General features: G+C 33.0%; 1 protein-coding gene and 1 long non-coding RNA gene across 4 annotated transcripts; both read left to right on the plus strand.

Moving 5' to 3' along the window:
* The first annotated feature begins 1,475 nt into the window (after window positions 1–1,475).
* Window positions 1,476–12,004, plus strand: LOC123556741 (nuclear apoptosis-inducing factor 1-like). Of its 3 annotated transcripts, none has more exons than XM_053528073.1 (8): window positions 1,476–1,688; window positions 4,133–4,199; window positions 4,910–5,008; window positions 5,293–5,362; window positions 5,966–6,016; window positions 8,047–8,115; window positions 10,347–10,424; window positions 10,833–12,004. In XM_053528073.1, exons 1-8 carry the CDS (start codon window positions 1,531–1,533, stop codon window positions 11,003–11,005), a joined length of 765 nt encoding a protein of 254 aa, XP_053384048.1. In that variant the 5' UTR covers window positions 1,476–1,530; the 3' UTR covers window positions 11,006–12,004. The 3 variants fall into 3 exon arrangements, with proteins under 3 accessions (XP_053384048.1, XP_053384049.1, XP_053384046.1); XM_053528071.1 differs by having other exon boundaries at window positions 1,484–1,688; window positions 5,293–5,371; XM_053528074.1 differs by lacking the exon at window positions 8,047–8,115 and having other exon boundaries at window positions 5,293–5,371.
* Window positions 12,005–15,346: 3,342 nt separating this feature from the next.
* On the plus strand, window positions 15,347–23,082 carry LOC123536934 (uncharacterized). The gene is made up of 2 exons (XR_008368029.1): window positions 15,347–15,419; window positions 21,485–23,082. It is a non-coding gene; the product is annotated as an uncharacterized LOC123536934 (long non-coding RNA).
* Window positions 23,083–27,913: the final 4,831 nt, after the last annotated feature.

Here is a 27,913-nt window from a genome sequence, read left to right on the forward strand (position 1 = left end):
GCTCGCTATAATTTGTTGTCAGCTCTTTCATGACATATAAATGACTGACTTGCAAAAATAGATATAGAATAGACTGCAATTGTCATGTATTTTCATAACCCTTTCAAATTCATATTTATACAACTTTTGATAGTCAATAATCACCACGGTTGACCATGGTCGTGGACCTTGGTCAACAACGGTTGTCTGTGGTCCATAACCATGGTCGACCATGGTCTGATACCATGTTCTATAACCGTGGTGCCAATTACCACAGCCATGCTCCCATGACCATGAACTACCATGGCACACAAACCTTCGATTACCATGGTCAACCACGGTTTGTGACCATGGTCTGATACCATGTTCTATTACTGCGGTGCCAGTTACCGCACATGGTCAATCAGGGCTAACCACTACCCCATTACCATGAACTACCATGGTAATAAACTATCAATTTCGTATTGGACCCGTAATAGAGTACCTCCTTTTTGAAGAGTATTCATTTCCTACCATAACCTACTTTGACTGCTATTTTCAGGTGGGTGTAGGTTTAAGCCCCACTCAGAGACCAATTTTTTTTCTCCATATTTTCCTTTTTTCTAGTAAGGTATTACTTCTTTCAAGACTTATTATTGTTGTATTGTACAAAAGTGGAAAATTTTCATTTTATAAGCGATTTCTTGCCGTTCAGAGTGAATTTACCTCTGAATCAGGAGGCCTCCAGGGTAGAGTTAGACATCATTAAAATTACCGAGTTGCATGCGGTAAATGTTCTCTATTTTGCCTTCATTCTTTAGAATACATATTGTGGAAGAAATGCAGGTAGGTTTTACTTCTGCCCCAGGGTTAGTTTTGAATGAAGGGAGCAAAATTCAAAACAGACCCACAGGATTCGACCTTAATTTTTCAATGGTGGAGTTAGAATTCTGTGTCATTAAATCTGTTTACTTGAGGCACCCTAGAAAAAAATGATATTTACAGTTTTATTTTGTGTTTTATAATTGTTTAACAATAGTTTGATGTTTCTTTTAGCAAAATTAATGCTGTAATGAATTATCTGCAAACGTTTTAGATAGTGGCCATCACATTGAAAATTGTCTCTATTTGAGCTTGAGGAAATACCATAAATTATACAAAATTTCCAAAACTGACACAGTAAAAGTTGTTTAAAATTTGCAACACAATGCGAAACATGGGCAACTTTAAGAATATACCAAACAATTGCCATTTTTTAAACATTACTATTAGGGGTCCAATAATCAAATCGACTCATGTTAGAATTAACAAAATTTAATTTAATAGTCAAGGCATTCGAGTGGTTTATCGTTTAGTTCAAAGTTCAGGGGGCCGTTTTATCAACGTGTCGCAGGTAACGACAAAAATTGGTCGCAGACGTTATTCTGCGACTTTGTCTTACGACCGTTTTACTAAAGGTGTCGTAGGATCGATGTCGCTACAATGTCGCAGTCTCTGTCGTAGACAATATATCACGCGAGTCACAGTCTGTGTATACATTTCCGGTGACGTCAAATTGTTGTCTACCACAAAATGTCAGACGATAAGGTCACTAAAAAATCGAAGTGGAGCGAAGGGGAGGTTATTTTGTTGGTGGAGGAGGTTACCGGGAATGAGAAATTGGGGAGAAAGTTTAGCCCGGACAACACAGCAGTTGATAGGACCAGGTTTTGGTCTGAAACTACTAAAAAGTGAGTATCGGAAATGGTTGTTTAACCCCGCCCACCCAAGTGTTTATAAACAAACAAACGTGGTTGACCTACTTTGTTGAGGCGCTTTAACTCCTTGATAATATAATCCTTTCATACGATTAAAAGATTTTTTACTTGAAAACATGGTCCGAATTGTCCCTAGTCAAAATAGTTCGACATTCAGATTGTTATTCTAGGGCAATCTAAACATCAAAACCGTGAAGGACCAAAATAATGGAAGTTAAATCACAGTGCACAGTCGTGCAAACAGGTAAAGTTATTGGTTTTATATATGTAGTATAGGTAGTTTGTATAACACAACTATTTTGAGGTTTCTTCAATTTATTGGACAGTACCAGTATAGTATGTGTAGAGAAAAACCTACAACATAAAACAGTAAAATCATGAACATAGAAAATACGAATTAAATACAACAATAGCAAAATGTGAAAAATACAGATTTCACAAAATAGATCTCTCGCGGTAAATAAGTTATCATTGCATTTAAAAAGAACAAATACTAAAGAAAATATCTTACCAGAATTGACTAGCAAAGGTACACTTATGACATAGTAAATTGTCCAAAGGTAAGGACATTAAATTACTACAGTATAACAATAGTTTCTAGAGTAACTTGCGTTCACTCGGACAATGATTCTCAAGAATGAAGAATAGAGGGCCGTGCAATTGTTAGTTCGCGCCAAAAGTTGTTATTTGTGCATGAAGATAACTGACCAATGAAAACGTCTTCTATCTACAAAACAAGTTCAAATGCACGACTGAACATGATAATACAAACACGGAGTACGATACAATATGATACAACGAAACACAGAGTACAAACATGATACAACGGAATACGGAGTACTGATCATCGATATACGACCTGACTATAAATAAATGACTGTGAATCCATTTATCAGTTTAAATAAAGTGAAACTTGACTTTACTACATATATAGGTGTAAACACACAGGAAACGCTGATCGTGTACAGTACACACAAAGTTAAATCACCAGAAAATGTGTAAGTTTGAATATTATTTGATAATGTTAACATATCAGTAGATTAATGAGGAATTGAATCCCCTGGTAAGCAGTCTAACATGTATATTATTAGTGTATCTATAGTATCAGTAGATCTATTAATTATTATTCAGATCAATATAAAAAATCTAAGCATTGTTTCTAAACCTGCAGTATACTTTATACATGATTGAGTATTTTATGGGCTAGCCTAAAACATATAAATATTTTTATCATTGCTGGCTGACCACAAAGGCATCCAAATTTGTTAAGGTTCATGAAAATTGACACCTTTTAGTTTTAATTGGATTGCTTTCTTAACCAAAAAATCACAGTTTGGAGCCTGTATGGCCAAAATCATATCTGGCTAGTATAATTCTATGTGAATGCAGCTGCTGCCAAGATGTGAAACTTAGTCTCCAGTGAAAACCTATTAGAAAGTTTTATTTTTTTTTAATTAATTACATTTTAAAGTAATTGACACCAGGTCTGTTAGAAACACGAATTTCTTTATATAATTACAACAATTATTTGTTGTCGTTATATAATTACAACAAGATTGGCAGGTGTATATATTATATTGAAACTAAGCCTTCAGCAGAGTAAAAAATCTAAAGTCCTTAATGACTTTAAAAATAGCTAAAGGAAATAGTCAGCTTACTTCTGAATTCTTGGACAGTTGCTTCTGACTAAGATTCTGACTAAGATTGGAAATTTTTGCAATATGAAAGAAACAAAGAAATACACCAAAGTCAGAAAAAAAATGATTATACTGTAAATATGTAATAATTGTTAAATTTAAAAAACACAGTGTAGTAAAATAATAAGCAGTGAGTGGAAGCTTATTTACTTCAGCTGTGGCAGTTCAAGATCCATGCAGCCTGACCATAATCTGCACTGTCTGCATTCTGTTCAGTTTTTAATTATCCCAAAAACTATAAATGGTACTGTCCTAATTGGAAGATAAAGCAGGCCATTTTATAAATACATAGCAGGGTAGAGAACAAAATAACCATCTCAAAGTTTAATTAATGTTTCTTTTCTTTTCTTTTTTCAATAGCTGTTAATTCTTATTTTAATTCAGAGTTTATATTTTCTAATTAATATGAATTAAAATGTAGTGCCTGAATAGAAGTGTTCATTTTGTATATAAACTTTGACTTTTAAATAAAAGATTTGTCACAAAATTTCAACTTGTGTAATCTTTCCTTTTTTATGTAATAGTGACAAATGCAAGTCTATTTTAGAGATATTCCTAGGGACATGGCTGTAAGATATTGGATGTAGGATATAGGCTGGCTGCATTCACAATCTTTAAGATAAAGAAATGTAATATCATAGTCTGTGAGCTTGTCTGATGACAATAATAATGAAACAATTTCTGTATTACTTTAAACAATAATCTGGTATTAACTTTCAGAATCAATGCTGTTGGAGGAAAGGAGAGGAATGTAAAGCAGGTAGAGAAGAAATGGAGAGATCTTAAGGTCAGTGGATCTGTTAGTATTCTAGTGTTTAGAAAATACACAGATTTTATTGTTGGTGATTATAGAATAAATATAATATTATTCCTGTAACTGAGATAAATCATTTAAAGCACGAGAGTCATCTTACACCCTTACACCTTTTCCAGCACCGTTAAAAATACCAGAAATCCCCGTCTGGTATGCAAGAAAACACTGTTTTATAAGACTGAAATGATTTTTTTTCGACTGCCTTTATTTTGCCACAGTCTATGTACTGTGAAATGATTTTTTTTCGACTGCCTTTATTTTGCCACAGTCTATGTACTGTTCATTTGGAGAAAAAAATGAAGTGAAATAGATGAAATACTATTATTATGTCTGCCCTGATGATTATAATATGAAACTGGTAGGTAGACAAAAGTATATATATACAGAGGAAACCCATTGGATGTTTTTTTTCTTTTCTGTATACAAATAAATAATTCCAATTGCAATTTTTTCATAAATAATTTTTAAAATGTTTTTAATTTTCAGTTATGTAACAATGTGTCAATACTGGGTAATAGTATTATATATTTCTTTGTTTCAAATAGTATTAAATATTTTTGTTTCAATTAAGACAGTATAAACTTGTTTTAGTTTAAACATTACTCAGCTTGTAATTTAAAATTAACCTAGTTTTACTAAATTGTAATTAATTGTAATTATGTAGCTGTGCAATTTTCTTGTAGAGCCAAACAAAATCAAGGGAAGTGAAGAGGCGGACAGAGGCCAAGAAGACAGGTGGGGGAGTAAGCGAAGCGCCATGTCTGTCATCTTTGGAAGAGAAGGTAATTCATCAAAACAAAAAATTTCCTGAGTCTAAATACTTTTGTCAAGTTTTGCAATATATTGCTATATGTTTGTATTGTCTACAGGTCTGATCTATCAGTTCCATTGGTCAAACACACACACTTTTTATCAATAAACATAATATCTTGCTTCATTTTTTGAACCATTTATTTTCCCCAGTAGGTTTCAGAGTTGCAAAAATTTGTTAATTTCATTTCAATGTACTCCTTAGATATCTTTTTTTTTGTGTCATGATAATACAAATTTTATTATATATTTTCAGATACTTGGTACTCTACCATCTTGTTCTTTGGATGGAATTCCTGGTGGGAAAGATTCGAGTCTTGATTCCAGTATGCATGGTATTTGAATTACTAATAAGATTTATTTTGTACCCCCATAGTGGGCATTTAGAGTTGCTTTCTGTCCATATTGAAAAGTGACATGTGGCATGCATTAGCTACCCTTAACTTAAAACGTTCAAGAGTTGCCAAACCTCATACAAATGTTAAATGAGAATTAAGAGATGTTGTGCACATAGGTACAGAATTGTCCAGTGTGCCAAGTAGACTTGAAGTAGGGTCTACCAGTTTAAGTTTGAAACTCAAAAGAATTGGTCAGAATATTTGTCTTTATGACCTCTAGGTCGGGTATGAATCTAGGTAATGTGGGATTAAAAAGAAGGGTCAGTCATTCAGATCACAAAGGAAAAGCCTGTTTACACTCCAAAGGCCATATTAATTTTTATCTTAATACAGTACTGTTCAAAAGGGATGTATGCATTGTTTGTTAAAAAGGGATGCATGCACAATGTTTTTTCATAAAAAACGTTTACTTAAAAAAATATGATTAAAGAAATTTGCATAAATCATTGAAGTTTTATTTTTTAAACTTAAAAGTTTTTTACATTGCACAATCATTAATTATGTTAATGCCCCTGTTCATGCCTATTTCAGATGACAGTAATTCCGAGACAAATTTGAATGAGATTTTACAGACAAGATCAGGTCAGTTTATAGGTATACTGTAAATCTAAAGTATTGGCATATGTCTATAAATCTACAGATATTGCAAATAATTAAATAATGTCAGGATTTATTGCAAATTCTATACTGTTCTAAAACTTGCACAAATGTCATAATTAAATTTAGTACAAAACAGTTCTACAGCTGACAGTACATGTAAGCAGTATTCTTAGGCATAAAAATATTTTGTTTCCCAGAGTATCCAGACCCTAAATGAATTTATGACACTGGAGATTTTGCTTTCAACTGTGTAATTATTTCCAAAAAAGTCAGATAGTCATGCACCTGATAAAAAAGTCAAATCTAACTTCCCTGTTTGTTTAGCATGTAAACAGAAACAAAGGATTTTTAGACCTTCAAAGTGGTTATATACAACAAGCATTTATAATTGCAGACAAGAGTATAAATTACTTTTAGCTCATTTGTCATATCTTGACAAGGTGAGGTTTGTGAAAGCTAGATGTTCGTCATCCATTGTGTGTCAACAATTTGTAAAGAAAACCTTCTTATTCTTCAGAACCTCTTGGCAGATTTACACCAAACTGCATAGGAATGATACTTGGATGGTTCCTTTTCAAAATTGCCTAACAAATTTAATTACATACAACACTTTAGTTGCCATGGCAACCAGAAGGAAATCTTCTAAAATCTTTTCAAAAGCTGTAAGCTGGATTTCAAAAACATTTTGTAGAAATAATTTCTGAATGACCCTCTACCAAACTTGCTAAAGCCATTCTGTCTCAGTGGAAAAAAAAGCTGGCTAAACCTATATAGTACATTTCAAAACTTTTCTCCAAAACCACTGGGCCGATTTACACTAAACTTCACGGAAATGATCCTTGGTTGCCCCCTATCAAAATTGCCAGAATAATTGATGGAAAAACTTTAAACACTGTTCTCGTCCAAAACCACAATAGCTAAGTGATTTGATATTTGGTTTGTTGTATCATCTAATGGTCATCTACCAAGCTAGTTCAGGTTATCACCCTAGGGTCAAATATGCTCCAGTCCTTGGGGGTTATATGGTTTAAATGGACTTATATACACTTGGAAAATCGTATTGTCCAAAACCACAGGGCTTAGGGGTTTGATCTTTTTTATGTAACATCATCCAGTGGTCCTCTACTGAGATTTTTCAGATTATCCCCTAGGGTTAGATAATGGCCCACCCCAGCGGTCACATAGTTTATTATAGACTTATACAGGGAAAATTTTTTAAGATGTTCCTGGCCAAAATTATAGGTCATTGGGCTTTGATATTTGGTATGTAGCACCATCAAATAGTCCTCTACCAAGTATGTTCAAAGTATCACCTAGGGTCTCAAGGGGTCATATGGTTAATATAGACTTATTATAGGGGAAAACTTGGAACATCTTGTCCAAAACCACAGGGTATTGAGCTTTGATAATTGGTATGTAGCATCAACTATTGGTCCTTTAGCAAGTTTTTCTTCAATTTATCCCCCTAGGGTTAAATATTGCCAGGTTGGGTACCATGGTTTAATTAGAGTTGTTTAGAAAAAAATTTTCTTGCCTGAAACCACAAGACTTAGGCCTTAGATGTTTTGTATGTAGCATTGCCTAGTGGTCCTCTACACTGAAATTATACAAATTATGCCCCTTAGTTAAAAAGAGGCACCAACCAGGGTAACTCAAGTTTTACATAGACTTATAAAGAAAAAATAGAATAAAAAATATCGTGTCTGAAAGTTCAAGACCTAGACCTTTGGTATTTGGTATATATTATTGCAAAGTTGATTTCTAGTAAGATTGTTTGAATTATGCCCATGGGTTGAAAAGAAGCCTCAACCTAACCTTCTTCCTTGTTTTTAAAACACAGCCTTGAAATTTTGGTGACATGTACAGTTTTGCACACTGATTTTAATGTGACTTTCAGTGACCATTTATTCAATGTATTGACCTACTTTCTTACATTTGGTACATGTAGCTCATATTACCAAAGTGAGCGATTCATTATGACCCTCTTGTATTGTGTTTAATGTATTTTGTAGATGGAGAAAGAATGTTCCACCAAAAGGTACAGGAAACTATTTCAGTGAAAGCTGCTGAAAAAGCTAAAGGTATGTTATATAAATGCAGTGTTTAACTCTTACTTTATGGTTATTTTTGGTTGACTCAACTTGGAATGAAGCTAGTATCACTTGTGAGAACCTGATTCTACTGCTCAGTTAGTTTGGTTTATCCTGCTCAGTAGTAACACACACTCAAATTGCTGAATTTATTTTTGATCGTCACTCTTGTTCAGCTTGAAATTAAATGTGTTCAATTTTTGCATTTTTACATTTTTAGCTCACCTGTCACATAGTGACAAGGTGAGCTTTTGTGATCACCCTTCGTCAGTCCGTCCGTGTGTCCGTCCGTCAACAATTTCTTGTCTGCATGATAGTGGTTTCATTTATGATTTTATTTTAACCAAACTTGCACACAACTTGTATCACCATAAGATCTCGGTTCCTTTCTTGAACTGGCCAGATCCCATTATGGGTTCCAGAGTTATGGCCCCTGAAAGGGCAAAAATTAGCTATTTTGACCTTGTCTGCATAATAGCAGCTTCATTTATGATTTGATTTTTACCAAACTGGCACACAACTTGTATCACCATAAGATCTTGGTTCCTTTCTTGAACTGGCCAGATTCCATTATGGGTTCCAGAGTTATGGCCCCTGAAAGGGCCAGAATTAGCTATTTTGACCTTGTCTGCACAATAGCAGCTTCATTTATGATTTGATTTTAACCAAACTTGCACACAACTTGTATCACCACAAGATCTTGGTTCCTTTCTTGAACTGGCGAGATTCCATTACGGGTTCCAGAGTTATGGCCCCTGAAAGGGCCAGAATTAGCAATTTTGACATTGTCTGCACAATAGCAGCTTCATTTATGATTTGAATTTAATCAAACTTGCACAAAACTTGTGTCACCATAAGATCTGGATTCCTTAGTTGAACCGGCCAGATCCCATAATGGGTTCCAGAGTTATGGCCCCTGAAAGGGCCAAAATTAGCTATTTTGACCTTGTCTGCACAATAGCAGTTTCATTTATGATTCGATTTTAACCAAACTTGCACACAACTTGTATCACCACAAGATCTTGGTTCCTTTATTGAACTGGCCAGATTTCTTCATGGGTTCCAGAGTTATGGCCCCTTAAAGGTCCAAAATTGGCTATTTTGGCTTTTGCAGCCATATAGAGACTTCATTTATGGTTTTATTTGATACAAACTTCCAAAACAACTTCAACAACAATAATTCTTGGATTTCATGACAAATCATATCCAAGCGTAGGTTCAGAGTTATTTTATATCTGATTACCTCCCCTGATTGTAATCAAAATGGATTTATATCAGTAAGTACTTATAGGACTTATTTGAAATTTCATTATTGTCATTAGTTGGACTGAGCCAATCAGGGTAGATAACTATGGACTGATTTTATGTCAAATTACCTCCCTTTATTTCAAATTAAAATGGGTATATCTCCATAACTAATGAAGATACTGATCTGAAATTTCATTTATGTCAACAGATTTATTTGGCAGATCCTTCTTTTGTTCACTTACAATAATTTTTTTTGTTTTTAATTACTTTCCTTTTACGTTACTATAAATAGCTTATATTTAGTAACTTTTTTATTACCGGTATTGGCCGTAGGGAAAAACCGAGACCACTTTTCTGTGGTACAGCATGGATGGTAGCTCCAATTTTTAGGTGTATTTTGACATATCTGTACCTTGTAAGAATTTTTTTTTTTGGGTTAAATTTCTTCCCTTTGTTGTTCCGGTCCTTTTTCTGAGGACCTTTTTGTCCTCAAGTGCAATGATAACAGGTGAGCGATATAGGGCCATCATGGCCCTCTTGTTTATGCTTTAATACAGGGATATCTAGATATTTAAAAGTGCAATTGCTCTGAAACTTCATTACAGTCTTCAGGGACATGAAACAGTCATGTTGGATAATTAAGAAAGAGAATGCATAAAAGTCAATAGCTCAATGTAAAACCCTTACCCAGCTAAATTCTTACAATGAACTTGTCCATATATCAATTTGGACAGTTCCATTTGATGTTAGAAGGTGTGATTTTAAAGCACAAACTACACAGTTGTGCAGGTATGCTGATCGCAAAGGCAGAATCAATTTAACCCCAATTTGATACAGTTTATGGGATAAATGGTGTTGCCGTTTTATGTAGATTTATATGCCTGATACAGAATTACATAGCAGTTATATTTTGTTCTGTAAACTGAAATTGAACTGGATACATACATCATGTTCCTGTTTTATATGCATTTCAGATTCATCACGTCAACCTGATTTAGCATTTTCGAAGAGTACGGCAGTAACTGGGAAGAGTTTACAGAAGAGAGCAATAAGTAAATTCTCTTTTAAATAATATTTGATATTTTAGAGCTTAAACTTGAGCGATAATGCTAAAAACAATAGACTATCAACTCTAAATTTAACATCTGATCAAGTAAATTTTAAGTCCACTAGTTACCAGTCATAGACATGGAAGATACTTTTTGCATTCCTTTTTACAAGTCTATCGATAATTTCACGTCAGTTCTGTAACTAGTGTGGTAATCTGTAAGAACAGTGTAATCTATATCCTTGTAATGTATCTTGCTCAGCATTCTGGTCACTGCCACTGAGGTGGCATTTCTGACTGCAGAACATTTTGTTATAGTGCTGAAGTATTCACAAAGAATTACTTATCAACACCAGTGACATGCCCATGATCCTGTGTAATTGTTCTTTGCATTTCTTTTATTGCTTTTTAGGTGGAACTGAGGAATTTATTTACAAGATGGAGGAGAAGAAAGTGGCGGAGTTACAGTTAATTAACAAAACGCTCTCCAGTATTGACAGCAGTTTGAAAGAACTTGTTGCAATAAAAAAAAAGAAATTAGAAACTGAGATTGAGAGCAACTTTTTGCACCAGTTTGAATTTTAAACATTGATAAATCTTTAATACTTTGAAATCAAAGGAAAAGCTTGTTAACACTAGATATCACAATTTTGGCCCAATCTTAATGAAACTTGCTTAGAATTTTACCCTTAATAACATCTTGGACGAGTATTATATTGGGTTATCTTGACTCAGAAACTAGGTCACCAGGTCAAATCAAAATGAAAGCTTGTTAACAATCAAGAGGTCACACTTTTGGCCCAATCTTAATGAAACTTGGTCAGAATGTTACCCTCAATAAAATCTTGGATGAGTTCGATATTGGGTTATTTGGGGTCGAAAACTAGGTCACCAGGTCAAATCAAAGGAAAAGCATCTTAAAACACTGTAGAGGTCACATTTATGACTGTATCTTCATGAAACTAAGTCAGAATGTTAATCTTGATGATCTTTAGGTCAAGTTTGAATCTGAGTCATGTTGGGTAAAAAATTAGGTCATTGTGTCAAATCAAAGGAAAAGCTAGTTAACACTTTAGAGGCCACATTTATGACCATATCTTAATGAAACTTGGTCAGAATGTTAATCTTGATCTTTAGGTCAATAGGCCAGTTGAGCGATACAGGGCTGTAAACATTTAGCTTCTGTATGTGATAGAGGCTGTATTTTTAACTTGATCTTCCTGAAATTAGGTCAGAATGATTGCCTTGATGCTATGTAGGTAGTATTTAATAAATATGGTAGTCTGGGATCAAAAGCTAGGTCAAATCAAACAGGAACCTTTTGTATGTGATAGAGGCTGTATTTTTAGCTCACCTGTCACATAGTGACAAGGTGAGCTTTTGTGATCACGCAGCGTCCATCGTCCATCCATCCGTGCGTAAACTTTTGCTTGTGACCACTCTAGAGGTCACATTTTTTGTGGGATCTTTATGAAAGTTGGTCAGAATGTTCATCTTGATGATATCAAGGTCAAGTTCAAAAGTGGGTCATGTGCCTTCAAAAAGTAGGTTAGTAGGTCAAATAATGAAAAAAACGTTGTGACCTCTCTAGAGGGCCCTATTTTCATGGATCTGTATGAACTTTGGTCTGAATGTTTATCTTGATGATATATAGGTCAAATTTGAAACTGGGTCAACTGCATCAAAAAATACAGTATTGTGTTTTATTAAGAGATTAAGATTTCAGTGGTAAGACCTAGTATTGGTGGTTAGTAAAGTTTTGTATAATATTTCAGTGGTCAGGCCCCAGTATTGTTGTTTTTGAAGTTATATATATTTCAGGGTCCGAACCAGTATTGGTGTTAAGTAAGTTATATAATATTTAGGTGGACAGACCCTGTATTGGTGTTTAGTAAGTTATATAATATTTCAGTGGTCAAACCCAGTATTAGAGTTTTATAAGTTATTAATATTTCAGTTCTTGTTTAGTAAGTTATTATAATATATTCAATGTCAGACATAATTATTGTTGTTTTATTAACATATATAAATATTTCAGTGGTCAGACAGTATTGTTGTTTAGTAAGGTATTTCATATTTCAGTGTGCAGACCCACCCATTATTGGTGTTTTATATGTTATATAATATTTCAGTGGTCAGACCAGTAATGTTGTTTATTACGTTTTATTAATATTTCAGTGGAGTCAGGACCGGTATTAGTGTTTTATAAGTTATTTAATATTTCATAAAATTTCAGGTGGTAGACGCAGTATTGTTTTTTATAAGTTATATAATATTTCAGTGTGTCAGACCCGGTATTGTTGTTTAGTAAGTTATATAATATTTCAGTGGTCAGACTCGTATCTTGTTTAGTTTGCTATAATTTATTTTCGATTTGGTCAGACCCAGTTTGGTGTTTAGTAAGTTTTATTTGTATTTCAGTGGTCAGACCAGTATTGGTGTTTGGTTAGTTATATAATATTTCCAGGGGTCAGACCTTAGTATTGTTGTTTTTTTATGTTATATAATATTTCAGTGGTCCGACCCAGTATGGTGTTAAGTAAGTTATTTTATATTTCAGGACCTGTATTGTATGTTTAGTAAGTTAATATTAATATTTTTTTCCCCCCAGGGTGTTCAGGCCAATGTTGTTATTTTATAAAGTTATATAATATTTCAGTTGTCAGACCCAATGTTGTTTTCTTTTATAAGTTATATAATTATTTCAGTGGTCTAGACCCAGTATTGTTGTTTTTTAAGTTAGATTAATATTTCGTGGTCCGACCCAGTATTGGTGTTAAGTAAGTTATATTATATTTCAGACCCTGTATTGTTGTTTAGTAAGTTATATAATATTTCAGTGTTCAGGCCCAGTATTGTTGTTTTATAAGTTATATAATATTTCAGTTGTTGTTTAGTAAGTTATATAATATTTCAGTGGTCAGACCCAATATTGTTGTTTAGTAAGTTATATAATATTTCATTGTTCAGACCCAGTATTGTTGTTTTATAAGTTCTGTAATTTTCAGTCGTTGTTTAGTAAGTTATATTATATTATTCAGTGATCAGAACCAGTATTGTTGTTAGTAAGCTTATATAATATTTCATTGGTCAGACCCCGTAATTGTTGTTTATAAGTTAATAATTATTTCAGTGGTCAGACTAGTATTGTTTGTTCTATAAGTTATATAACCATTTCAATGGTCAGACCAGTATTGGATGATTTAGAAAGTTATATATTATTTCAGTGGTCAGGACCAGTATTGGTTGTTTATATGTTATATAATATTTCAATAATGGTCAGACCCAGTATTCGTGTTTTATCAGTTATATAATATTTCAGTGGTCAGGCCAGTATTGTTAGTTTTAGTAGTTATATAATATTTCAGTGGTCAGGGCCCAGTATTGGTGTTTAATGTTATACCTATAATATTTCATAATATTTCGTGGTCAGGACCAGTAGTGTTGTTTTATAAGTTATATTAATATTTCAGTGTTCAGACCAGTATTGTTGTTTAGTAAGTTATTATAATATTTCAGTGGTCAGGACCAGTATTGGTGGTTAGTATGTTATATAAATTATTTCAGTGGGCAGACCCAGTATTGTTGTTAGTAACTTATACTAAGATTTCATGGTCAGACCAGAATTGGTGTTTTATAAAGTTATATAATTTTCACTGTTCAGGACGTCGTATTGGTGTTTTATAAGTTATATATATGTCAGTGGTCCGGACCCAGTATTGTTGTTTAGTAAGTATATTATTTTTCTGTGGTCAGACCAGTATTGGTGTTTTATAAGGTATATAAATATTCCATTGTTCAGACCCAGTATTGTTGTTTTATTAATGTTATATTATATTTCAGTTGTTGGTTTAGTAAGTTATATTATATTTCAGTGGTCAGACCCAGTATTTGTTGTTTAGTATCTTATATATTATTTCAGTGGTCAGACCAGTATTGTATTTAGTTAGCATATATATTTCAGTGGGTCAGGACCCAGTATTGTTGTTTAGTACGTTATTTAATATTTCAGTGGTCAGACCCAATATTATTGTTTAGTAAGTTATATGATATTTCAGTGGTCAGACCCAGTATTGGTGTTTATAGTTTTTAATATTTCATAAATATTTCACGTGGTAGGACCTAGTATTGTTGTTTTATAAGTTATATAATCTTTCAGTTGGTCAGACTCAGTATTGTTGGTTTGTAAGTTAAATATTATTTCGAGTGGTCAGACCAGTATTGGTGTTTAGGAAGTTATAATAATATTTCATTGTTCAGACCCAGTATTGTTGTTTTATAAGTTCTGTAATATTTCAGTTGTTGTTTTGTAAGTTATATTATATTTCAGTGATCAGACCCAGTATTGTTGTTTAGTAAGTTATATAATATTTCAGTGGTCAGACCCAGTATTGTTATTTATAAGTTATATAATATTTCAGTGGTCAGACCTAGTATTGGTTTTTTATAAGATATATAATATTTCAGTGGTCAGACCCGGTATTGGTGTTTAGTAAGTTATATATTATTTTAGTTTAATAATATTTTATTGCAACTATTACAGACATGAATGAAAACAATACATATGTATACATATATATATATTTAGTGCAAATGGGTCGGGCTATAAGTTTTAACAACATTAGCGACAGCCCTCCCCAAAACGTCACAATTTCATATATATATCTGTTCCGATACTTGTCTTGCAATTATTGTATGGTAGATTTATTACAGCGTAGAAAATGTATAACTACGTAATGACAAGATAAATTAATTTTGAAAAAGAGAATAGGAAAAGAAAGAAAAAAAGAGGATTTGTCAAATGCCCCCTTAATACTGCCGAACCCTGGTTAAGTGTTTATTGGTGACAGAGTTCAATACTCGAGACGATAACGATAATTCTAAGGTACGTACATTCGTACTCTTTTAACGACATAAACTGGTTTACGGTAACACGTGTACATGTAACTTCCTTGTTTTCTTGTTTGGATTACATTAATTATTTCGAAAGGTTTCGAAGGTAAGCGGGGAATTTTCAGTTAATTTACTTATATACAAGCTCAAGTCATCTGGTTTTAGACTTTCAGGACATAGAAAAGTGCCGTCAAGCTAAGTATACATCAAAAATGATAACTTTCATATTCGAGGTTGTTTTTAGATCTGTGTATAAAAACAATATATTTAATTTAAGCAGACATTGCATTTATTTTTATAAATTATCTAGTGCTGTAGACAGTGTGTTCTAAGTAGCTTACTCTTTTACTCTTTTTGTTATGATAAATGAAAAAGTAGAATTATAGGCATGGGTCTGTTGTAGACATACATCAGCTAACATGTAATTATTGTAATTTGTTAACAAGGATAGCTAAGAAATTGAGTTTGTAATTTATCAGCTGATAGCTGCAACTTAGCCAGGTAGCTCAGATGGAAGAGCAGCCTAGACTTTGTCACATCAAAGTTATAGGAAGGTCTCAGGTTCGAGTCCTGGTCTGGCTACAACTTGATGATTGATATCTGTTAAGTTTAATAGCTTTAGAATTTGAATCTTTCGGTATGTTTGATGAATTTTTGGGTCTCTTTAAAAATGAATTCATTTTCAGCATCAGTTAATTGTTCGTTTCCAAACAGTAGCTTATCTGAGCTCAAAGGATGAAAGATTCTAGTTGCTAGGAATAAATTACGCCTCTGTAATGTAAATTGTTTACACTTGAAAAAATAATGTTCAGCATCTTCAACACCACTACCGCAGTCACATGTAGGGTTTTGTCTTAAGTGATTTTTAAACAAGTCTGCATTTAAATTGCTGCATTGGTTTCTGATTCGAGCATGGTAAACTGAAGAGATTCTTTCACCACTTAAAAAATATTTTGGTACATCCGGTGATTTAAAATGGTCCCTTAATGATGATTTGAAGTTTGAAAGTGTAGGTGAATCTCTAGTATTTTGGTCTAGTTCATTCCATAGTTTAATAGAAGAGGGTATCACTGATTTGGAGTAAATTTCTGTCCGTCTTTGAATTGATGAAAAGTTTGAATTGTTTCTCAGGTTATAAGGATTAGTTTCATTAACCATAGGCGGAAATAAGTCAGAAAGATATATTGGTAATAGACCATGTTTTTCTTTGTATACTAATATAAGTTTTTGCATTTTACGTCTGTCTGAAAGAGACACCCAGCCAATTTCATTTAACAATCTATTGATTGAAACAGAACGTGTAAGACCAGTTACTACCCTTGCAGCTTCATATTGCATTTTTTCTAAGGATTCTTTTTCAAAAATAGTGCAGCTATCCCAAACCACGGATGCGTATTCTAAAATAGGTCTTAGATAGGAAATGTATATTTGATTAAGTGTAGCACGTTTTAATTTGAATTTTAACATTTGCATTGAACCTAGAACTTTCGATGCTGAAGACGTTATGTTAGATATATGTTCATGCCAAGAGCCATCATTACTTAATGTTACCCCTAGGTGCTTATGGTGCTGGACAGGAGACAGATTATTGTTATTAAAGACTAATTTTGGGAGTGATCTGTCAGCCAAGGAAAACGTAACAACCTCTGTTTTTAGCGGATTAAAATTTACCAACCATTGTTTTGACCATTCATTAATTTTTTGAAGGTCTGAATTAAGCGTTTCTTCAATTGTGTTTGTATCGAAAGGTGATACTGCAAGGCTGCTGTCATCAGCAAAAAGTCGTGCAGTACTTACTAAAGAATCAGCTATGTCATTAAGATATATTAGAAATAAGAGAGGGCCAAGCACAGAGCCTTGAGGAACGCCGGCATTTATATATTTTGTTTCAGAAAAAGAAGATCCTACAAATACTCTTTGCATTCTGTCACTAAGATAATTTTCAATCCATTTGTTAAGTTTGCCTGTAACACCATCTTGTCTAAATTTGTGTAAAAGACCAGAATGCCAAACACTGTCAAATGCTTTTGATATATCACAAAAGACAATACAAGTAATTTTCTTTTCATCAAATGCTTTACAAATTTGATGATATATATCAATTAGTTGATACACAGTTGAGTGACCAGGAAGAAAACCTGACTGATTTTTGTAAATGAGGTTATTTGAATGAAAATAATTGTATAAGTGTTTGAAGATTACTCTTTCCATGGTCTTACCAAGACAACTGATTAATGAAATTGGTCTGTAGTTGGATGGAATATCTTTGTCACCCTTTTTAAACAACGGCATTACATTAGCTAGTTTAAGACTACTTGGATATGAGGTTTTCTTGCATTGACCTGTTGAAAATAATGCAAAGAGGCTTACATAATGTTTTAGCAGTTTCTTTCAGCATACGATGGCTTATTTCATCAGGTCCACTTGCCTTTTTAATTACTAAGTTGGAGAGAACATCAGAAATTTCTTGTTCTGTGATATTTATATTGTTAATAGAGGCATCAGTTTTTGAAACAAAATCTGGAAGTTCAGACTGAGAGTCATCTATTGTAGATATTGAAAAAAAATAATTGTTTAAGGTATTGGATATTTCGTCATCAGAAACAGAATAAGAGGTATCTTCATTCTTAAGTGGTGGTATTTTGTCGCATTTGGTCGAATTTTCTTTAATAAGCAATTTTACCAGTTTCCAATACTGTGAAGGATTTGTTTTATTTAAATCATGTAGTGAAAACTCAATGTTATTAAAAAATATTTCTTGGGCATGCTTTTTCATATTATTTACTTTATTTCTAACTCGTTTGAAGTTATTCCAATCTGAAATATTATTTGATTGCACAGCCTTTTGTTTAAGTCTATCGCGTTTTCTTGATGTTCTGCGTATTTCGGAGTTGTACCATGGCTTATCACAGGGACGTACGGTTACAAAGAGGTTGGAATACATGATTTAGCCATGTCAAGAAATTTACTGACAAAAGATGAGAAAGCTTCATCAATTGAACCATTTAAAAGAAATGAACAGTCTGTTAATCTTATAGTATGGTTTAGTTTATAAAAATCTGCATTTTTATAGTTCCAAACACGCCGCTTAAAAGGAGCACTAAATTTATAATTAATTTTTATATGAGCATATGTGGCATAGTGATCACTTATAAGTCGGTCTGTTTCAAAAATACCAGATTCATATGTGATAATGTTGTTTGAAATGGCAATTGGGTCAATTAATGAACTTGAATAGTCACTTACACGAGTTGGTTCTTCTATAATATTTCTCATATTATTCAGATTAAGAGTATCTTTAAATTTTCTATTAAGTGAATTAAGTTGGTCCTCATTTATATCTCCGACTAATATTATGTTATTTATTTTCTCTGAAGCCTTTTCAATACAAATATTTAGTTTGTCCCAGAAGTCTACAGTATAGTGTGGTGGTCTATAGACTGTACATATCAAAAAAGATTTACTTTTAATTTTAATTTCAATCCATACAGATTCTGGGAGGAAATTCTCTAAGTCTAATAATCTTTGGGGTCTCAAATGAGATGAAGAATAAACAAGAAATCAACCTGAATGTGCTGTGTTATCCTTCCTGAATAAATAATTAAAACCATCCAGAGACAATATACTATTATTTACTTCAGTAGTTAAGTGTGTTTCAGTGAAACATAGAATGTCATAATCCATAAAATTTTCTTTGATGTAGTTAATTTTGTTTCTTATACTGCGGATATTTTGATGTAATATTGAAAGGCAATGATCCGTATCATTTACAGGGCCTGGATTAAGCTCAATATCACCTGACAACAGTATTAATTTGATTAAAACCATGTAACAAAAACAACTAGGTAATAAGTCAATATGTGAATTGTGTACAGGTGATTGAACATTCATAAATTTGCTGTTTTGGTAAAAAATTTCATGAAGATTTATGGAGCTATACAGAACAATAGCTAAAATCAAATCACACTGAATTTGATTGACAATCTCAGAAGTAAAGTTAATAACATATTTAACCAGCTTATTTTTCATCCACATGAAATAACTGGTCACAATAAGGACTGGATATGAAACAAAACAATAAGATTTAGAAACTCTCTGTCTACCATTGTAATAAAGCCCTATTGTCACTCTCCATGAAGCTTTGTCATTACCTATTAGGTAAAAGTTTTAAGTCAATAATTATGGAGAATGAACAACAGGCTTTTGTATTAAGTGGGATGGGTAATAATCCAGGGAACCGGCAGAAAAGGGAACTATTTGGCAGTTGGAGACAAACAATGAACAAACTAAACAGTAAGAAAACAAAGCATAAAGAAATGCTAAGTATGAACATTTTCGAAGAAAAAATAAAAAATTGAAAGATCATTTCCTGGATAGTCTGAATAGGAATTATAGCAATTAACTATATTTAAAAAATATGCTACTTCATAATAGAAATGATAGACTTAAGTTATGGCAAAAACATTATAAATTTTGCAATTGTAGTACAGTGAGAAAGAAAACAAAAAAAGAAAAACAACAACACACAAAATAAAAAAAAAGCACAATGCAGTAGACTGACTACCCGTTAGATGCAAATCATAAATCTTGAAATCTGCAACAGATTACAAACACGGAAACGTAATTATGGTAAACACACTTTAAACTATATACTTATTTTAAGAAAATTAATATAATAAATGCATCATACCTGGTAATCACACTTCAGACTATATACTTGTTTATAGTAAATAATAAGTGCATCATATTAAATATCTACAGTGAAAAACTTAATTTCAATTGAATTTATTTGTAGTATAATTTTAAGCAGTTGCTTAGTGAACTATTTTCATAAGTTTTGTAATTTCATTACTAAAATAAGTAAGGCTAGAATTTTGAGACTCTATTATTTCAGTGGTCAGACCCAGTATTAGTGTTTTATAAGTTATATAATATTTCAGTGGTCAGACCCAGTATTGGTGTTTTATCAGTTATATAATATTTCAGTGGTCAGACCCAGTATTGTTGTTTAGTAAGTTATATAATATTTCAGTGGTCAGACCCAGTATTGGTGTTTTATAAGTTATATAATATTTCATAATATTTCAGTGGTCAGACCCAGTATTGGTGTTTTATAAGTTATATAATATTTCAGTGGTCAGACCCAGTATTGTTGTTTAGTAAGTTATATAATATTTCAGTGGTCAGACCCAGTATTGGTGTTTAGTAAGTTATATAATATTTCAGTGGTCAGACCCAGTATTTGTTTAGTAAGTTATATATAATATTTCAGTGGTCAGACCCAGTATTGGTGTTTTATAAGTTATATAATATTTCAGTGGTCAGACCCAGTATTGTTTTTTTATAAGTTATATAATATTTCAGTGGTCAGACCCAGTATTGGTGTTTTATAAGTTATATAATATTTCATTGTTCAGACCCAGTATTGTTGTTTTATAAGTTATATAATATTTCAGTTGTTGTTTAGTAAGTTATATTATATTTCAGTGGTCAGACCCAGTATTGTTGTTTAGTAAGTTATATAATATTTCAGTGGTCAGACCCAGTATTGGTGTTTAGTAAGTTATATAATATTTCAGTGGTCAGACCCAGTATTGGTGTTTAGTAAGTTATATAATATTTCAGTGGTCAGACCCAGTATTGTTGTTTAGTAAGTTATATAATATTTCAGCGCCCGCCCGCTTAGCTCAGTAGGTAAGAGCGTTGGTCTACGGACCGCTGGGTCGCGAGTTCGATCCTCGGGCGGGGCGTATGTTCTCCGTGACTTTTTGATAAACGACATTGTGTCTGAAATCATTAGTCCTCCACCTTTGATAATTCATGTGGGTAAGTTGGCAGTTACTTGCGGAGAACAGGTTTGTACTGGGACATGGGTATGTCCCCACAAAAATTTATGTCCCCGCAATGTTGGTCTGTAACGGACAAATGTCAACACAATTACGGAATTACAAGTTCTCCAGAGAGAGAGAGAGAGAGAGAGAGAGATTACAAGTTCTCCAGAGAGAGAGAGAGAGAGCAGTTTAACTTTTGCGGCAAAAAGTTCCTGGAGGTGTTGTTAGTATACCCGCCTTTTGAAAGATAAAAAGTAGACATGTAAGGGCGTCAGAAGCAGTTTTATGATAGATGGGTAGCACAATGGTTACCTATGTTTTATTTGTCATAATTATACAGTTGCAGGTGGATGTTGCACACAACCTGGCACTCCAGTATAAAAAGCACCAGAAGTGCTTTTGTCAGCCTCAAAAGCTACAGATGTATGGAGTTTATCTGCTACTGTGGTGGATCTTCTTTCCGACGAAGTGATCTGGAAAAGAATCAAATGACGCAAAAAAAAAAACGGAAGTACTTTGGAAAAATACATCTATGAGTCGATGCAAACTAAGAAACAGCCAGACGCACTTAAAAGTCTTGAAAGTAAAGATCTACCTGTAGAACGAAGGAAGTGTTTCGAATGGTTTGAACTACAAACAATCTGCAAAACCATCTGCAACAAATATCTGTCGAATTTCAGAGAAAGCTTAGAAGACTAGGAGGTTTCTTTGCAGAACTGCTTTTTCAAAGCTAAAGAATGTTTAACCGAGCGATCCGACTTTTCTCTTTCCGACAAATATCGTTCCGAGAGACTAGCAATATTCAGCTTTTAGAATATGTCCAAACTGTAGTGAATTTGGTCTTTTCAATTCTTATTATTGACATAGTAATGTTTTGACATTTTTGGCATAGGAAGTGACCCTTTACACACCTGTTTCAGGCTTTATGGTTGATCACTAAATGATGCTATATGTGCACAACTATGTTATGAAACGCAACTTATTTTCTGATTTTTCTAAGTTTCGTGATGATTTGAAATTTACATATTTTAGTTAAAATGAAGCTCAAGTACAGCTTTGTATTTGCCTGTCGATTGTTGTGTGTTATAAAACGCAATATATTTGATGTTTCTTGGTAAAAGTTATATATTTTAGCTAACCAAATTAAAGCTTAATTGCAGCTTTTTAACTGCCCATGGTTACTGTTATAAAACGCAAATGATGTTTCTTGATAAAAGTTATATATTTTAATTAACCAAAATGAAGCTCAATTGCAGCTTTTTATGTGTCTGTCGATTGGTGTCTGGTTATAAAAAAGCAACTTATTTGATGTTTCTTGATAAAAGTTACATATGTGCCAACTCAAGGGAAAGGGGATCTTAGAGTATTTTCTGGAATTTCAAAAAAAAATGTATTTGTTTAATAGATCGACATCTTGTGAATATATCCTGAAAATTTTATGAAGTTATCTCAAAGTTTAAAAAAAAAATACCAGTAATTTAGGTTAACAAGGATGAGCCAACTTTGGCCTTGCGTTATGAATGTTTCTATAGTGGGTTATTTAAACAATCAAAGTCATTATTAAGTTGTTCTGGTATCACTATGTTCCTCAATAATATCATATTCCCATATTGAATTTTTCTTCACCTGGAAATTGGTATTCATTCTAGGAGAATCATCACCATTTTTTAATTTCTGAAGGATTTCAAAAACTGGTTACCATGACAACAAAAAATATTTTTTACACTAAATTGTATCTTTATAATGCAGTTGAATTATACACCTACACGAATATGTACAGATACACTGCTTACAGTTATATGTTTGCAATATTAATTTTCTGCAATTTTATTTTCCTTATTGCCAATTAAACCCAAGTAACGCTGATTTCCTTTAGGCTTGAGGCGGCTCGTATCTTAGTTAACCAAAATAAAGCACAGTTGCAGCTTTTTAAATGTCTGTCGTTTGTTGTCTGTTTTAGAAAGCATCTTTTTGGATGTTTCTTGATAAGAACCTGAAAGTGAAATGCAGATTATTTCCATTTCTCTCAGCGTAAATAACAATTCACAAGTGAAAAGTCATAAGTGACAAGTCATAAGTCAAAAGTCATAAGTCAAAAGTAAAAAGTTATAAATGAAAAGTCATTAGGCATAAGTCAAAAGTTATAAGTAAAACGTTATAAGTGAAAAGTCATTAGGCACCAGTCTTAAGTCAAAATTCATAAGTAAAATGTTATAAGTGAAAAGTCATAAGACACAAGTCATAAGGCAAACGTCGTAAATTAAAAGTCATAAGCGCAAAGTCAGAAAGGTAACAGAAGGTTGGTTTCCAAGAAAGGAAACATGTCTCCTCCAGTGACCTAGCAACGGAATAGAATCTCCGAAGTTGGCAGAATTCCAATCTTTTAAAAAGCTGCATATATATAAGAAACAGGCAAAATACATTGTCCTGAGTCGCTCGCCCGCACCTAGTAATAGATCAAATTATTAATTCTAGAGTGTTCACAAGTAAAAAGCAATAATTTGACTTAGTGACCTACTTTTAGATGTCACGTGATCCAGTTTCTAATTTGGTCTAGATATTATTGAGTTAATTATTCTGACCAAGTTTGATGAAGATCATCGAACCACAATTACAACCGCTGGAGTGTTCATAAGCTTTTTTTCACAAAAATGACTTAGTGATCTAGTTTTTGAGTTCACGTGACCAGGGTTCGAACTTGACCATCACCAAGATAAACATATTGACCAAGTCTGATGAAGACAAGACCAAAATTTACGACCTCGAAAGTGGTAACAAGGTTTTATATGTTTTGACCTCCTGCCCTAGTTTTTGACCCAAAAAAATTCATTTTCCATATTGACATAGATATTCGTAAGATAATCATTGTGACCAAGTTTAATGAACATCGGACCAAAAATATGACATCTTGCGAAGAAACATGTTTTTGTCCATAATTTCACCTCTTGACCTAGTTTGTAATCAAACATAACCCAATTTCAAAGTTGACATAGATATAATCAAGATAAACATTGTGACCAAGCTTGATGAAGATACGACCAAAAATATTACATTTAGCGTGGTAACAAGGTTTTATCATTAATTGAACTTGTAAACTAGGTTTGACCCAACTTGACCCAGTTTCGAACTTGACCTAGATATCACCAAAATATTTATTGTGATGAAGATCTGATCAAAAATGTTACTACTAGAGTGGTAACAAGCAAATGTTGACGCACACACGGACAGACGGATGCTCAAACGGACGACGGACGAAAGGAGATCACAAACACTGACCTTGTCACTCTCTTACAGTTGAGCTTAAAAGCTCGTCTGAACATGACCCCCTACGGTCGGTCATCATACGCGCGGAAAGTTGGGAGATGACTTCAGTGAGACTAGGTATTTGCGTTCACCCACGTGGCTGTAGGCTAAGATGCACATCATTTACCTCGGCAATAAAACTTTAGCTTGCAAGTGGCCTAAATCCGAGAGCCATCGGTGCTCTTAATTGTGCATTGGCAAAACTCGTTAAGTTGCGTAAGTTTTCATTCATTGTACAAGGATCGGCATTAACACTTAAATAACCACCAAGAATTATAAAAACGACTATCATTGAGGGATTCTCCGTAAGCATTTTAGAAAACCAAACTTAATAAAACTACCATATATGGACGTACAGTTTGACTTCAAACTCATATGTCATAATATTTGTGTATAGGTTGAAGCGTTGTATTTTCAGCTGTGATCTACTCATGGGTTTGGCTGTTAAATAGTTTTGACTTCTCTGACTTTGTTTGATTTCATACCAAACAAAAATGCCTACTGATGTCCTTAAGGTAGCTATCGATAAGTTTGTTTTACCAACTTACAAAAATGTTTATATCTTTAAAACTACTTGCAATAAGTGTATATGAGTATACATTTTCTGTAAGGTCTTGAAAAGCCCTTTTACATGGTGTTATTGAGAATATACCTAAATTATTGAACGAAAAATGTTGGTCAACGAGTTATTTTTGAACGGGCCTTGAAATTTCATCATACCCCTATAATGTAAATTCTTTTTGCTATTTGTAGCAATTAAATAGCTTGAGGGAATCTTGTTACATTTTTTGCATCTGCAATGTAACAAAATGTACAGGCTATTGAGTACAGAAATCTTGAAAAGTACTCTACTCTGTATAGTCTGCCTATATATCCAGAAAAGTGGCCTAGAAATTGCCTTTGATGGCATTTTTTGTTAATGCCCGACAGCCATGTTCATTGTTAACTTTATAAAAATTGGAAAAGTTTCAGGGGGGCTGTCGCCTTCTAAGTGTCATAGTATGGTCACAGCACAAGGTCAAAGGTCAATGGGTGCATTTTTGTTATAAACGTCAGATTTTCGCCATTTTTGCTGCCTTTTAATAAAAACTTGTAATTTTTCGGTGATAATTATGAATTTGAGAAGTAAATAAATTACTTCGTGTAGATTTATTGCATTTGAAACTGGCAAAATTCAAAACGACTAGAGTTATTTCTATAGAATGACTGAGCTTAATTTTTCGTATGCTCTGATATTTTGTTCATTTATAAAAGCTATCTTTTTCATGTTTGATATTTAAAACTTCCATTTTCAGGCTAACACTTTTTAAAAAGGCTATTTGATTGCTTGTATGATTGTCTGTATGAACAGTACAGGTAGAAAAGTTCTATGGCGCGTATTATAAAACTGGTATAGTTAAACTTCGTTTGCTCAAATTAGGATTATTCGCCTACTACTCTTGGCTCGAAATCATTGTCAGGTCAATATTACGTTAACTTCACGTTGGCTTGTACTACTGATATCTCGAATACATTTTGCTTGTCCCGTCGAGCACTAGCGAACATAGTTTGACTGTAATAACTATTGACAGATCTAAAGATTCTTTCGGAAGCATAGAACTGAAGGAAGTAAAATAGTAAACTCGGTTTGATTAAGTCTGTATGATAGTATGAAATGTGCAAATTCTCTGAAGCATTACCTAAAATGGACTATGCTGTCAATTAAAAATCTATTCCAGTGGTTTACGCATGTGCTGTAGTAATTTCAGGAATGCGTGGGCGTTTAGAAATACCATCTATGTACAAAAAGTAAGCGATAGCAAAGTTTGAATATAGATATTAGATAACCGCAAATGTTATGTTGTTTTTATTTTCATTTCATGAGCATGAAAATGGTACTCAACATATTTTTGAGCTAAAAAATATTTCTTTGCACATTAACATTAGACTATAATAAAGACTGGTAACCGCACTTCAAGTGTTTTCAATATCTACAATTTTGTAACTACCAGTGTTTGTTTATGTTGGTTCTATTAATGTCACACTCAAAAAGGCTGAATGATTGTCAGTGAATTTGAAAGTATATCGAATATTATTAGTATTATCTTTATGACTGTGAATATAGGGGTAAGCATGTTTGTTTGCCTGTTACAACGCCTTTAGATTTCCGAGTATTTGGTTGGTGATAGAACCGGGCAATTTATCAATGTATCACAAAGGAATCTATGTTATAAAATGAAACAAATGTGAGTACAAGCTACAGACGTCTTAGCCTGACATATTCAATCGACAGTATTTGTTTATTATAAATTCATCGTTTTGAATTTCAAATCTCTTCTTCATGTTCAGACTTCTCATCATGAAGAAAGTTATTTTTACACATTGTATATCTCTAAGTTACTATCGAACCGCCATAATTCATCATTTTGATTAGCTGAACCATCATCTGTCAGTAAACATGAAGATATCGAAAGGTATATTTTCAATATTTCACTGAATCTACCTTAATTTTGCTATTATGACCAATCTAAAGCAACCTTTCTGATGTTTTTATATCTTTATTTTTACATTTTAATTTGTAAAACAAATGAATGACTAATGTTTCAGTGTCAAGATACTAGCTTTCTTTTCACAATGTAATCAAAGACATCCTGTCTGAAACCAAGTGTCACAAATGTAAATTGTTATGATCTGATTCGTTTTCAACTGTTGTTTCGAACAGGAAGTGAGAGTGTGGAAGCAAAGCCAAAAATTATAAGATTCGAAAAAGAAATAGCGTGCTGAATTTTCAGAACAAAATAACGCAAATATCGCATTAAGAGCTTCGTCAATAGTTCTTGAAATGTTCTACTTTATTAAATTACAAATACATAAAATATGATGATAAATGTCTGACCGTTAGTAAAAAAGGAAACAAATTACAGCAAATCAAAGATATGAAGTATAGAGTAACTAGTTGAATTCCCACATACCTGTTCTGTTTTGTTTATTACCGTGCATGTTCTGTGTACACCTATATTGTGACCTATGTTTCAGTTATTCCCCAAAATGGTCCCATTTAACAATCACCGCGTGGACAAATTAACATAAATATATATCATATAATGAATTATCACCAGTATTGAAGTGATTACTTTAGGAGCTGGAGAAGCATTCCATATATGTAAATGTTACTTTCAACAGTATCTCAGTCATGTAACGGCGGTCAATTAACCTAATCAGTGTTTCTGGAGTCTCTACAAGTATTAGCCTTTTCCCCGCAAGTAACTGCCAACTTCTCAATACGATTCAGAATTGGAGGACGAAATTACTCCTTACAATGTCTATTATCAAATTATCATGGAGAACATACACCTCTTTTGGGGATCAAACTTACGACCCCGCGATCCTTAGATCTGCCCTCTCCTTATTTAGCTAAAATACTTGGTTTTACTTTCATGACAGTAAAGTGATTTTAACTGTTTATGTGAGAATTTTTATATATTTA

This window comes from Mercenaria mercenaria, chromosome 17 (genome assembly GCF_021730395.1).
Source record: "Mercenaria mercenaria strain notata chromosome 17, MADL_Memer_1, whole genome shotgun sequence".
Classification (NCBI taxonomy): domain Eukaryota; kingdom Metazoa; phylum Mollusca; class Bivalvia; order Venerida; family Veneridae; genus Mercenaria; species Mercenaria mercenaria.